The 15,395-nt window shown below is 38.2% G+C and overlaps 1 protein-coding gene across 1 annotated transcript; it reads left to right on the top strand.

The window, feature by feature from the left end:
* Positions 1–431: 431 nt before the first annotated feature.
* Positions 432–7,663, top strand: LOC143899060 (uncharacterized). Its single transcript, XM_077409018.1, has 2 exons — positions 432–3,385; positions 3,478–7,663. Exon 1 carries the CDS (start codon positions 1,887–1,889, stop codon positions 3,318–3,320), a length of 1,434 nt encoding a protein of 477 aa, XP_077265144.1. The 5' UTR covers positions 432–1,886; the 3' UTR covers positions 3,321–3,385; positions 3,478–7,663.
* Positions 7,664–15,395: the final 7,732 nt, after the last annotated feature.

Here is a 15,395-nt window from a genome sequence, read left to right as displayed (position 1 = left end):
CGTCCGCAAGATCCACTCGTTTCTACGGCTGTCAATGGAAAAAACGAACGTGGAACGTCGCGAATCGTCGCGAATCGTCGCGCTAAATTTAATGTCACGAGAGACGTGCGACGGTATACTTTAAATGTTATAATATGTCGCGCTTCTTCCAGACACGATCGAAAGGAGTTGCCTCGATAATAAGCGATTTATCTGAGCGACTGAATGATGGATCATCAACGTCGCGTAGCAATATTGGACGTGTATCATTAATGCGATATTAGATATTGGAAAGTACAAATAGACAGGTACGTTCCATTATAAAACATACGCGAAGAAACATGTAGAATATATTAACGTTTCTTTAGCGACATGACTATATATATATATATATATATATATATATATATATATATATATATAAATGTTGTTCTCTTTAAATTCTAAAACCGGTTCGCTTACTGTTTAAATCTTACCGTTTATGTTTTTCTATGTTTCATAGGCTTAATCTTGCATTTCGATATCGCGTCAAATTGATTACATTTATGATAACACACACACTTTATGCTATATCATTTAAATATATTATTATTGTAATATTAAAGATTTAGATATTTCTCGGTTTTTACATATAAAAACATTACATACTAACTACGCCTCTCCTGTTTATTAAAAAAAATTATACTAATAAATTTGTTCGCAATTTTTTTTAGGTAATTTTGAACAACTCGATAGTTAGAAGAATGATTAATTATTACGCATTCTTTTATTCATTAGAGAACACTAGCAATTGATCATAATAAGTAAAACTTGACCAATAATATGACAATCCAAGTAGATTAGAAAATATGCCAATGCACGAGCTCTTTTATGTCTAATAATATCTTAACGTGAATTTATGTACATTTTTCGCGCAAACTACGCTGTCTCGAATAATAGAGAGGTCCAGTCGGACCCTGGGGTAATATTTTTTGCAACATATCCTTTGCAGTGGCCGTTCTAGAGAGAGTATTGGTATTATTAAATTGATTATGAATTTAAATATGTGATTGTATTATTTTAGCTTCAGCTTGAGACTGTGTTTCAAGACCGACAGTAACCGGCGCGTAGTTTGCTAAGCGAAAAATGTACATAAATTCACGCGAAAATATTATTAGACACAAGAGATCTAGCCCGAACGTATATTGGCACATTTTTTATTTATCTGAATTTATTTATTGCTAGCAATTGAAATAGCTTTGAATAGAAAAGGCGTTTATTCGATTGCTGCCCGTTATAATTAATTCAGTTATTTATTTGTTCAGATTGATCAATGTAGTAAAGTCGTAAGAATGTAGGTCCACTAATACCAATGCTATAAAATCGGTATCCCTTATTGTCCCCTTCAAAATTTTACTTGCTTCACAGGAACCCCTGCGAGCGATTAGCCAGAGGAGAAGCTACGAGAAGCTCTTTACCCCACCAACCGCTCGGTAGTGTTTGCCCGCGCCAAGAGGCGCGTCACGCATTTGGACGAATACGCATGCGTTCGGCGAGAGTACAGAAAGAGGGTGGAAACGTCGACCAATGAGTGTCCGACGAGCGGTGGCTGCCCGGGCGGAGCGTACGGCATAAACGAGACGCGGCACTAGCGGATTCTGCCACACGACGTCCGACAGCCGAGGGAAGACGTACGTCGTATAATACCATCCAAGGAGAACAGATCTTAAGAGTATCCTTGTTAAAAGTCCAGCATTTCTTTCCTCAGTGAGAGTGTCCTCGTGACAGTTGGTCGTTCTTGTACTTCCCTCGGCAACGAGTCGTGCGAGATCTCCCACTCGACATGGAAACGCAAAGCGAGAAGCGAAAGGCGCAGCGCGAGTTTTGAAGAAATCGAGAAAGAGGCAGAAATAGATAAGTAGGCGAAGATGCTTCACGGTGCTCTGCCGAGGGCCTTCCTGGCCCCGGGTCTTAATTACATGAGCTACTACAGCGAAGAGATTCATCCTACTTACGCCGCGCCGCCAACCACGTGGCATATTCCGATGGAAGATCCATCCTCGCCGATTTACTCCCGGATCCCGCCAGCCGAACATCATGCGTCATTGTCCTGGGAGTCCTCGAGGTCCTCGACGCCGTGTCCTTTGGATCTATCCTTGAAGCCGCCGCCGACACCGAATACTCCGAAGACAGAAGAAATGATTGAAGTGGGCGATGAAAAAGATCTCGGAATTCGCGAGGAAATCCAGGCTCATCCCGAAGATCGCGGAGATAGCGAAGAGGATCAACAACTGGTTGTGGACGATCTGGACACTTTAAGAAGCTCCTCAGCACAGAGTCACCATAGCCACTATGAACGATTGGTCCTTAATAAAGAATCATCTCGCTTCCGCGACTCGATTGTTGATAAGCTCCATCATCTTCCCGAAGATAGTACTCGATTGCCGCCATACCCTGGAAGTGAGCTCACTTCAAAATATCATTTGCATAATCAGAAGCTCCTTTTGGCAAGTCCGACACACTTACAATCGATGCAGAGCTATCATCAGCAGCTACTTTTAACACCGCAGCAACATCTTCAGAGTGTGCACGCCCCTATGACCCCGCCTAGCACACCGTCACCGCCTCAATGTCCCAGGAGAAGAGTTCGGGAGGAAGATCTTGTTTCGCCGTCCTCGGGACCACCTACCACCGGCGCCTCTTTGTCAACCCCGAAGCAGACCAGCAACGAGAAGACCGCCGTCCAGAGACCCAAGAAAAAACACGCCAGGCGGCTTAAATTCGACGAGGACACCAGCAGCCCGGTATCGGGCACCGTCATCTTGGGCCCAGACGAGGCGGTGGTGACCGGCGACATCGATCCCGCCTTCAACATCGTTGAGGTCACGGAGGAGGCGCGCGCCGAGCTGGCCAAGATCGAAAATCGGCTCGGACCGTATCAGTGCAAGCTTTGTCGGCAGCTTCACGAGGACGCTTTCCAGCTGGCGCAACATCGATGCTCCCGAATCGCCCACGTGGAGTATCGTTGTCCTGAGTGCGACAAGCGGTTTTCCTGCCCGGCCAATTTGGCGTCCCATCGACGCTGGCATAAACCCAGGCTACCCAACACTGACAGTTCCGCGACGTCGTCATCCACGTCGTCGTCGGGGAACAACGCTGAGATCCCGTGCACCAGGTGCGAGGCCAAGTTCACGAGGCAAGCTGCTCTGCGTAAACATCTCGCCACTCAACACCCTGAAACCAACAACAACGTCAGCAGCGGCAATAATAACAACACCGGGGTCGATGGCCAGGAAACGACCGGCAAAGCAGACATCGCCCAGACAGTCCCGACTAATCAGTTGACCAGCGAGATGACCTGACACCAATTTCCGGCGAGACCCTTGCCGAGACGACCCGGGCTTTACTGGAGATTCGGCCTTGACTTGTAAGACATGATGACATTTTTTTCATTTACTAACTGATTCGGCGATTAATGTAATGAGTACACAATCAAAACGCTCAGCATGCTCTTTCTAGGACCTTTCATGAGGATCACAATAAGGTTCCTCAATGAGAGAAGAAATAAGAAAAAGAAAACCAACACTCTTGATGAAAGCGAAAGAGCATTATTGTTATTGTTGCTAAAAAGGGACATTTAATCTTTACTTACTATTATCGTTTTATCTCGTTATCGTTTATTTTATCGTTATATTTTACCTTTATTTTATTTTATCTTATTATTACTACTTTATCGTTTTGCTTTATCTCATCTTATTTTATTACATATTTTGTAGATAATTTTGTAGATAATTTTAAATTAAATGATTTAAGTGAGAGATTAAGTGTCCCTTCAATATACTCTATAGTCATTTCTAGTCCTTATATGTACAAAGATAACTATCTCTAGTCCTTGCATGTACAAAGATGATCGATTCCAAAAGATAATACCAAAAAAGCTAATAATACCAAAAAATAAATATCGGGAAAGCTAGTCATATTAAAGAAGCTAATAATACAAAAGAAAAAAATTCCTTGAAGAAAATCTAAAAAAGAAAAAAAAAAGAAAAAGCGGCTGACCATATTCTCCCTGTCGTCTCCTTCGAAATGTTACCTTTTCATGATTTCCAAGGAGACAATATGTAGCATAGTCAGCCACTTCCCTCCTTTAGGCCTCGTCAAGGGAAAGTTTTGAGAGCACAAAAATAATTAAGTTAAAGATAATCTTGTTTTCTAAAGGTGGCTCCAGACCAACTTGACAAAGACGAACAATCACGAACGAACATTCACGACAATCATGAGTGAGCGTAACGAGTATTTTTTCTTTAATAAACCGTAAAGAGACAGAATATATTTGTCCATGTAAATTTAAGTTTGTACTCGCGGCGCCATACACATTCACCGAAGCAAGTTTGTTCGTTCGTATTCGTTCGAGCTCTTTGCCTAGTTTGGAACCACTTCCTAGTACATGAGATCGTTAATAAAGTTTCACTCATAACATTCACCAGGAAAAACAGGGTTGCGCATCACCGTTGTCCGAATCAAATATAAATTTGCATGTGTGCGCGCGCGCGCGCGTGTGTGTGTGTGTGTATCAATCGTATCACATCTATAATTGACAAAAAAAATTAAGTATCGCCGATGAATGAAAAATATACATTTTTAAATTCTTTTTTTCATTTTATTTTATATCCTGGCATACACCGAATATATATTACTAGCAATTTTTAGCAATTTGATGAGCCTTCTTTTATTTTCTGGACAATGATGAATGTTTTACTTTACATTTTAGCCGTTGACCTTCTTACATGTCTGATAAGCACTGTTTACAGTTCCAAAATCACACAGTTTTAAATACTTAGAGAGATAGAAAGAGAGAGAGAGAAAGTATTGAAAGATTAATTGCTAAATGTGTATTAAACACAAGCGTCACATTATTTTACGATTGGATAACCGATATGTATAACCGTAGATTGGATTTATCGAGTGCATTATTGCCAAAGGAATATAGCAATTGTAGAATCCAAAAATCTCTAGTCGTCTGCAGTTACTTAAATAATGAATTCTAGTCATAGACTTGTGTCATGTAATTAGAAGCAGGTTTTAACGAGGGGCATATATACTTTGTAAATTACTGTAAAATTTCGGCGACGTTAATCGCGAGCAGACAATAGGCAGGAGCGATCTTTCGTGTGATATAAATATGTATATAGCGTGCGCGATGTATATATATAGCGAGGCGCGATTAGGTTAAATGATAGACTATCTGATATGACGATCTCAATTTGTCTAACATTAAGTTGGTGAACAGATTTATACGCTCTTTAGAGGGAGAAATCAATTTCAGCAGAACATTTGACTTTGACACTCTTTAATTTTCTTTTGTATTTTCTTGTAATTTGTCCATTCGTTCATAATCCATTATAATAAATTATATTACAGTTATATAGATTTGTATAATAAATAATTATTCGTAATTATATTTTTGTATAACATTATAATTTTAGAGTATAATTTTATTACATATTATAATTTATCATTTATTATAATTATTGTCTTGACTGTTAATTTTGTGCATTTATCTTTCCGATTTTTTAAAAACTATAAAATTTTAGATTATTAGAAATAAGCTTTCTTTCTTGATTTTATCTTATCTTCTGGGCAATGATGAATGTTTTGGAACAACTTGTATTGTCCTTGAATATACTGAGGCATTAATAATTATTATTGTAACATTAATCTTAGAGATCATACAGCTAATACAACCAAAGTTAAGGCAGAGTTGAGATATTCAAAATAATTATAAAGTGCGGTTTTAACATTTTCATAACTTCCATTTTATATTCAGTAATAAAATTAATCTGTAAAAAGAATAAGTAAAAGAATATTTTTTTACATATATTTATTTTCGGAATTTCGGAATATTTCTTATACTATCGTTACTTATACAAACCAAGATATGATTCTATAAATATGTTCTGCAGTAAATTTACATTAATATCTCCAGAAAAGAATCGAATGAGTTCCAATCTAGTGAATATGGTAATTAATAGATCAGTCCACTTTTTCCAATTCATCTGTCAGAAAAATTTTCATAAATAGATTATTCACATATAATACATATTAAACTTCCTTAAATTACAATTCTAATGTACTTTTACTGATTAATCGTGTGTATAAAGGAAGCTATGAAAGCTTAAAGCACCAGGATTTTATAAAATCTCTCAGCCTTCATAAGATCTTTTAATTAGGAATGAAGTTTCTTTTTCATTTTACTGTTCTTTTCCTTTCTTATTTTGTTTCATACTTTTGGCAAACGTCAATGATAAATGTTTTGGAACAACTTGTTCTTGAATTTATACACTGAGACATTGGCCAGTATAAATGTAGGATAAATGAATCTATATACTAAACATACTATAATAAATACATTCAAATAACATTTGACGAGTTTTATATATATTATATATTATAATATATATGATTATATATATATATATATATATATATATATATATATATATATAATATCCTCCTCTCCGAAATACCAGACCATCCATTTTATTTGACTGTAAGCAACCGATCTAATTGTATTTAACAGTAATAGTATTAGTAGCAGCCTCTCTCAAAAAGTTATTGAACGCGCTTATGATATATAATGACAATTAAATGTTGATGCGACTCTAATTATAAGAGCAAATCTCTGCTACAGATACGATCGTACATAGTTAATCGAGACTTAAATTTTAATTGTGTAAGGTATCCTTATTAGTTAGAACAATAATGCAATTTATCCGTCTGTCTAGTTTTTTGTTCAAATTATATTCTGAATTCCTCATTATATCGTTCTCTACGTTCGTTCTGTTAATTCAAAGTGGAAGAGTACCCTCTAATCATGACTTTTACGTGTAGCAATAGATACGAAATGCGATTGTATTCAATTAATATGTACATAATTTTTAGTTGATTGTAATTCAAAAGTTAATCAAAAGTTAAGTTCGTTGCAATAAGAATGTACTTGAGAAAATCTAGATAACTGTAAGCTATATTATTTCTGAGAAAAGCTTCGCTCTCTTGCTTGGAAATTGAATATCGCTAGTCATTTTTTCCCGATCACTGTAAATCGATGAAGAATTGCGTGAAATAGCGTAGATACGAGCAATTAATTTTATTTCGGGCAGATTGCAATTTTAATTTTAAATTCAAGTTAATGCACTCAAGCAATTTCATCGTTTCGTATTTCAGTTGCAATGGAATGGAAATCTACTCGCAATGTATAGAGGCCTAGATATTAGAATTACATAAAAGCGTAGCGATATACCGATCTATCTAATCCGTAAAAAAAAATATAATGCTAAATATATGTCGTATGCGTTATAATTATTTGGAAGCAGTATAATGTATTATCATGAATGGCGAGAGTTCGCATAGGTTTTTAAGGCGTTACACTCTCGAGTTTGAAATTGTATATAAAATGAACGCATGTACGCGCATATGTATGTATAAATGTATGATATCGCTGTATTCGTCGAATCTCGCGATAAAATTCGAACTTGCGTTACTTGTATTACATCCGATTGCTTCGCGTTAGATTAATTTGCGGATGCGTCAGGCTGTCTATATCTGTAAATAACGTCTTGACTTCTGAAATACATGTCTCTCAAAAAAATGATTAATCTATTTCTATGCCCGATACCTACCCATAATACCTGTCCATATCTGTAAATAACGTCTTGATATTTCTGAAATATAGATATGTCTCTCAAAAAATGACTCGTTTAATTCTATATTCAATATCCAATATACCCCGGTCTTTTAATGAATATATAGAGATGAAAATTTCAAAAACGATTATACTAATGATAATAATAACCTAAAGCGACATTAATTCAAATATAATAATCATATCTCATTCATATTTCTCATAATTCTGTGCGGGGGAAAAAAACAGATTTTTTTGAACTTTTCAAATTTTCAGCGAATCCATTTTAAGCCATCCTCTCCACAAGTTTTATTTGATAATTTTATGTTATATTATTTGCTGGAATATCATTATTAATTATATAATCCGTGTAAGTCGGCTAAATATTTAATATTATAAAACGTAGTACTTTATTCATTACTCCAATGAGCCTTTCGTGACATCGAAATCACGTTGCCGTGAAGTAGTCGCGGTTACGTAGCGATTTAGAGAGAGAAAAAGCGAGAAAAAGTGACAAAGAAAAAGAGAAGAAAAAAAAATTCAGGGATTCTCAGGCGCCGTATTGTCCAGGGATGAGATGCCCTTCCATATTACTTTACTATGTGTCGCCATAATGCCCTTTCGTAAAATCCATACAGCGAAGGAGGGGAGGGATTGGCGGTCCCGTAATCTTCGCAAACCTTTGTGTGCCATCCGAATAAAGAGACGTGTCGTGACCCTCATGGGAAAAAGAGAAAGAGGAAGAGGAGAGCTTTAAACGTAAGAGACTGATTTCTTCTCGAAATCCTCCGCAACTGTCCACTAATAGGTTCTATCGCCTTTGACGCACAAATTCTTAACACGAGTCGAACGCGGTTAGTTAGTTTATCAAGCGTAAGAAATTACCCCGATAGCACCAATATTCTATAAATATTCATATAACGTCCATAGGCATTCTGGACATAATATGAACATCCACAGGATATTGTGTGCTGTCTGGGTAGGTAAATATCTTGACACAAAATTGAGATCAAACATTCAAAATATGAAATATATATATAATATTGAAATAATATATATTAAAATAACATATCAAATCTCTCTTACATAAAATATATTTTTTTATATATATATTTTGAAGAAAGAAAATATCGTTTATTATAATTTTAAAAAATTCAATAAAATAACCGAGACTTCGATTTGACGAAGTTTTATTGTTAATAATTACATAACATTTTATTCGCGTATTCACTTAAACAATTTTCCTTGACTAGCAATTGTTTCATAAGCGGATTTGCTTTACCTGATCCTTGCATTCTAGTTTTTAACAATAGTTAATAATTTTTCTACGTGTTAAATGGAATATATGCGCAGAACAAATATCGTCAATCCATTTTTTACTACAAGCGATAGGGATATATACCTGTTAAAAAGCAACCTTCCTCCAAGTCAATTCCAACGAAAGAAGCCTGACCATAAATCCGAGGTTTTTCCCCTTTCTCTCTCTCTCTCTCTCTCTCTCTCTCTCTCTCTCTCTCTCTCTCTCTCTCTTTCTCTCGATCTCTTTCTTTCTTTCTCTTTCTCTCTGCTCCATTCCTTACGTCGACGAGAAATTCAATTGACGGTGCATTTTCCGGCGACAGGGATATATCAAGGTCCGAAAAGTCGATAGTGACATTCTGGGAAAACGAAAACGCCCACAAAAGATATCGCAAAATCTACTTACACTCCTCCTCCCCGCCGAGTTCTTTTCACCTTCACTCTTTCTTCCTTTAGGCGCGCCTTCTTCCTTTAGTTAAACTTGGCGTCGAAAGTCGAGTCGAAACCGACCGACGTATACCGAATATTTCAGATATGGTGCGTATCGTCGAGTCGAGCGAAGAACCGGACGGTGGGTTCGCACCGCGCTTGCAGGAAGCAATTTCGCAATTTTCCTCCTTGACTTTGTCATCTTCGCTTTGCTATTCGCCTCGGCGAAATAGAATTTTCCCAGGTCGAGAGCGTGGTAGGGACAGCTTCGAGTGCAGCCTCTACATCGACGTGTCTTCGAAGAATTTTCAGAATCGCTTCTCCCGTGAGACATCTTTCCCTTCGTCGTCTTAAGTGTGTCCGTATAGGTGTACCGTCTATACATAACGCATATATGAGAAAAGCTTTCTCTTTTTTTTTTCTATATTTTATATCTTTCATAGTTCAAGCAAGACCACTAAAAACATCACCGGGGGGGTTATATATGGAACGATTTTTAGATCCTTCTAACAAAATTCGTTTCTTAAATAGAAATTCTCTGAAATTTCTTAGATATTTTTAAAAGTATATATAGTTCAAGGACCATATTTCAATTATGCGATCCTACAGGTCATTTAGAGTCAGAGTTTTTTTGTGGCTATGCCTCTGTCCATTTGTCATTTCACTGACGAGTTCTTTTTGATTCAAACTATAACCTTGACGGTGAATGCCACAAAAATACCCTTTGTAAGGTTGAAAAATATCACTTGTACAATTAAATAATAATAATAAACTGTTTAAGCGTTAACATAATGGCCGCGTTCAACCGAGGCTGCTTTCTCAGCCATTAGCTACCATAGTGGTCACCCGTGATCGGCTTAAATTTTTTAAAACAATTACAATAAGATGATAATATAAAAAAAAATTTTAATTAATAACGTAAATAACTAAATAACAGTGTAAAGTAAAAAGTGTGCTATCGATAAAGATATAGTTTTATTTAATCATATTATTCAATATTTTATCATTATATTTATATAATCGTGATAATAAAAATTCTGCTGTGGCTTCCAGGTATGAAACGTATAAAATTCGCGTGGTCAACATGTTAATAATATTAAATATTCAAAGTTTCGAGTTTTTCTATAAATTTCAAAATGTGAATTTCGAATAATACTGAATTTCGAAGCGTATATATAGAATGATTTTTAACCAGCCGACAACGGCGGCAACATACACTCTGCAGCGTAATGTAGCCCGAGGGTATTACGTCTACAATGGCACGAGTAAGTTCGCAAAACACACATATGTCAGTTCCTCAATGAAAGCTCAAAACTTTAATAAAACTTGACGTAACGTTTTTCGAAAAAATTGAACTTAATACGGAGTAATAAAAAACTGAGTGCCCGTCTAAAAAAAGTTTGCCGTATAACAGAGTCTCAATTTGCTTGTCAATCTCAAAGATATATAATTGAATTAAGTGAAATCGCAAAAGATTAATTTTTCTCGGGGAAAAAGATCATTACCAAACACGAAGCTGGAAATACCGCCGTCAATAATCGTTTCAATTCCGCACATTCTGTATATATAATACAGAGCGAGCCGACGCGACGAATTATATTAGAGGCAGGACGGAAATTGGTCGCCGCTTCATGTTGGACACGCGGGGAATCAAGAAAATCGGCGTGAATCATATAATTGTTTGATGCCCAGCGACTACCAGCCGCCCTAAGGCCGGCTCCGACACATTCTTGCGAGCCCCCGAGAAGACGACCCTTATATTTGTCCGGGAGGAAAGGATCACTGCGAAACGCCCTTAACTACGGCGTGCCGTCGACACTGGTGTGTATACGCTTGCCACCCCCAGTAATCTCCGTGACATCAAACATTTTGTACGATCAACCCAATGGGGAGGATGCCGGCCTAAGTTGACACAATGATAAAGTACGCCGATACCAAGAGTTGGTCTTCAAAGAACACATACTTTCACGAAACAATTTTCGGGGCGCAGTTCATATTTTGATTGAGTTTCCCTGCTCCTTTTTTTACTCCAATTCGATAAAAAAGTAGCTCTGAATAAAATTTGGATTAGTCTAGCTGCCGTTCTTTCTAATTCACTTACAATTAGTATAATAGTTCAATAAATGATCATCGCCGTTAATTACTGATAAATGGAATTTGGCAGTTGGATAATTTGAAACTATACTGCTGCACGTTATTTGTCGATTTGTTAAGACGAATTAAACAAGCATATCTGTTGGAAAGTATTGGAAAATGTTCCTTGCAAGACATTTTGTGTCCCCAGTCTGAACGGAAATCGATCGCATTCGAACGTAAATTTCTCTTTCGAGATATCCGGACATCGATGGGGAATAAGATTCGCGAAACGCGCCTTGCCAAAGCTTTCACAGTTATTATCCTCGAGATACTTGTCGTTTAAGAGATCAGATTCAGGATCGAAACAAATCGTTTCGGTACCCTGGATAATAAATATATAAAAATTTGAAATATCTTCAATGTAATTCTGTTAAATGTAAATCTTTCTTCTGTGATTACTTACATTCGGCAAAACTTTCCTATAAAAGTCAACGAAGTATATACATTTACCAAAAAATATTTTACGATAAAATTGTGATATTTAATTATTACTAATTTAATTTGAATGAGATAATTGAAAATAATAGATAGAGAAAAAATTGAAAAAACAACGGGCCGAGCAATTTATTTCGGTGTAACACCGTGATAAATAAAAAGATACTTTTTTAAATCCGATGGTGCCATATATTTTAACCCACCCCTGATTATATTGTGGCGAGGTGGACTAGAAAGCGGCGAGTGTTTGCCGAGTGATAAAAGCATCGTTTTCTGTTTGTCCATTCTCCTGCTGCTCCGGTATAGATGTTCGGTGCTTTTGTAGATATTCGAATGTACTTATATTGCCGCGTGCTCTTTCTCACGTGACCGATTTCATATCGAAAGTAAAAATTGAGAATTATTATTATTATTATTATTGCAAAAAGAGCATAATCAATATTGGTTTAGATTATAAAATTGTTAAAAGGATTATTAAAATGTTATTAGAGAAAATAAAATTAGTAATATGTATATGCAGTGTGTTTGCAAGAAAATTAGAATTAATGGAACAGAAGGCAATTTCGATATATTATTTTGTCTAGCGTTAATACATAATCGTTTTCTGTGACGAAAATTGCCTCAAACCGACTCTATAAGGATATATCCGCTCGGATCTCACCCGTCGACAACCCCAGTAGTTGATCATTTGCCTCTAACAATCCGCTGAGTGACCAGTGTACACAAAATGAATGCGAAATGATATAGGTTGAAATTCTATCTCTGATGTGCATAGAATGTAGTTTCACAATAAAAAATACAAGTTATTCAAATTTTCACTTTGCAGGAGGGTGCGTTCGGATTCCCTACCCGAGTGCTAAAAATCTATAGTACACGTAACATATGATATATAGGATTTTCAACATTTGGATAGGAAATCCGAATGCATCCTACAATTTCTTTTCCAACGTCTCAGTGAGGAATGTTCTCCTCTTCAGTCTTTCATTTCGTCGCCGTAAGTTCACAGACGAAGGAAGCAAAGCATAATTATTTTCTCAATGGAATTAAAGAAGAAAGAGAGAGAGAGAGAGAGAGGGAGGGGGAAAAAAGAGAGAGCGGAGAGACGCACCTCTCAATCCGCAAGCCTTCCCATTCACGATGACGGAGGATCAGCCGCGGGAAAAGCACCTTATACCCAGTGCTCGCGCTATCTAATTCCCTGGGAGTTCTTTGATACGCCGTCATGAAGGCCCGCACAAAGGAAGAAATAAGTATCACCCGGTGATAATCTCGGATCCGCGCAATGTGGGACACACATCCTTACCGAGGAGTCTGCGCCCCGCGATAATTCAACGCGAGTGCCGCGTTCCCGGATCTACGCGACGAGGGAGAATTGTAGCAATTTTCCTAAAAATTTTCCGCCGCGGATTCTGCATGCTTACGTCACGTATGGAATAATACGTGGATTTTTTAGCCGTTTTCCGCAATATCCCGCGTCTCCACCGTCAGTCTCGCCTGTCCAGAATGATGCAAAGTCGCCCATTTCCGAGGTATCAAACGCAGACTCCATCCCGAGACAAAGCCTGGGACGCGCCTTTTTGATCGCGTCCGTTTCGTTCGCGACATCGTTTATTCGGACATTTCCTCTCGTTTCCCCGTTACTCCTCGTTTTCCAGCTGGACCGTTCACTTGAGAGAGAAGCCTTCTCTGACAGTCGCGGACGGGGACGGTCGCGAGAAACGAATCCGCTCGTTCATTTATGCATTTCCGCTCGGCTGGCTCGCCCAGGTCTCCGCCGCGTCGTTCCGCGCGCGTTTCCAATCCCCTTCAAAGGAAACCGCAACGCGGAAACGGTCAGTATCGTCTAATGATGTGGTCAAACTGTTTCCGACGAGCGTCGAGAGAGCGACGAGCCGCGGCGAACCGGCACTCGATTGTCGTGCTTAATTCAAGTTTATCATCGTGTTACGTTGATCGAAGAGATAATGATTTACCTTTTAATATAATGCGCAATTGAGTCTCGCGGTCTATATTGTTTAAATAATTATAATTATGCTTATGGTTAATTATTAATTATTAATTAGAAAATATGTCAAACGTCAAAGTTTACTATAACAATAAGTAGAATTGTACAATAAAAATGTGAATAACGCGGTTTCGCCTTTTACATTGTCAATCACGGTTTCACATCTGAATTAACAAAAGGCACTTTGACGTCTTGGTTCGCAATCTTCAATTTCGGAATCCGATAACGACAAGAGCGATGGCGTGGAAATGCTGACGATTCTCTCGTCCTCGCTGGACCATCGGGGCGAGTTGAAGAAGTCGCGGCAAGTGTCATAGAGACTTCTGCTAAACTTGCAAGCGCGCGACAGGACATGTTGTGACTGGGGAAAGCGTTATTACGAATTAAATTAAATTAAAAACATGTACTCACAGTTTAGATGATTAGAAAACCGATGACTCTTCGAACATCGAAATTACGGTAAAGCTAGATTTCAAGATTTCTACAAGCGCGTGAATATATACGTACGTAACGCGCATCTCTAGCCTTCAGCTTCATTCTAGCCTTTCTTTCGCAAAGTATCAGATTCTTCGTGAGATCTTTCACGACGTCGTTCACTTTGCGATCGAGCGTATCATCGGTGCAACTGCTTTTCGATCCGGAATCGACGGTAGCCGACGATTTGTCGAGATTCCCAGCGCGGCGTTTCTTCTTAAACTTCGTTCTACCGACGTCGAAGAAGGTCTCGGCGGGGTAAAGATCGATCAGGGACGAACTGAACACGCCCGAATCTATCGAACCGATGTGCCTCGACGACTTCGACGTATCGAGTGTAGAATCGGCCGTATACCGTTTCTCGGCTCGCCATTCTTTTCCGTTCCTTTTGCTCTCTTCAAGAGGGGGGTGTTCCCATTCGCGAATTTTATCTTCCGCGAAACTCTCATGGCCTTCGGATATCTCAAACGTATCGCACGGCTCGTTTGCCGTTCCAATTGGAAATTTATTCGGAGAGGTGTACTGCGCGGATGAATCGCAACACGCGATATGTTCTAAGCTGGAACGTGAACGATCGAAATTGGAGTTCAAATTCGAAAACGAGCAGTTATTCAGACTTAGGTTTGAACGCGAATCGTAATAATGATAATTCGAATGTAGATTTGAATGCGAGTCATGGGTAATTATACTGCGATCTACAGTCCCGAGAGTGAGCTCGTCCTCGTTCTTTGTTAACGAAATTAAGCTCGGGATCCGCGTGCAAGAAAAGTACTTGGAAAGTGCGGAATTCTTGTTCGAATACTCGCTAATAGCGCCAATTGACATCGAGTTGCGAATTTCTACCTCGGTCGGGTCGACGTTCGTCGACACGATCAATGGCGTGGATTTAGATTCTTCGACCGTCGTCGCTAATGTCGCATCGATGATATCACGACGATCGAGATTACTGTCCTCTTGGGAAACGGTAAGAAAATCTTC

Source organism: Temnothorax americanus, unplaced genomic scaffold, assembly GCF_048541705.1.
Source record: "Temnothorax americanus isolate GAGA-0224 unplaced genomic scaffold, ASM4854170v1 Scaffold25, whole genome shotgun sequence".
NCBI lineage: Eukaryota > Metazoa > Arthropoda > Insecta > Hymenoptera > Formicidae > Temnothorax > Temnothorax americanus.
This window is presented reverse-complemented; position numbering and strand designations above follow the sequence as displayed.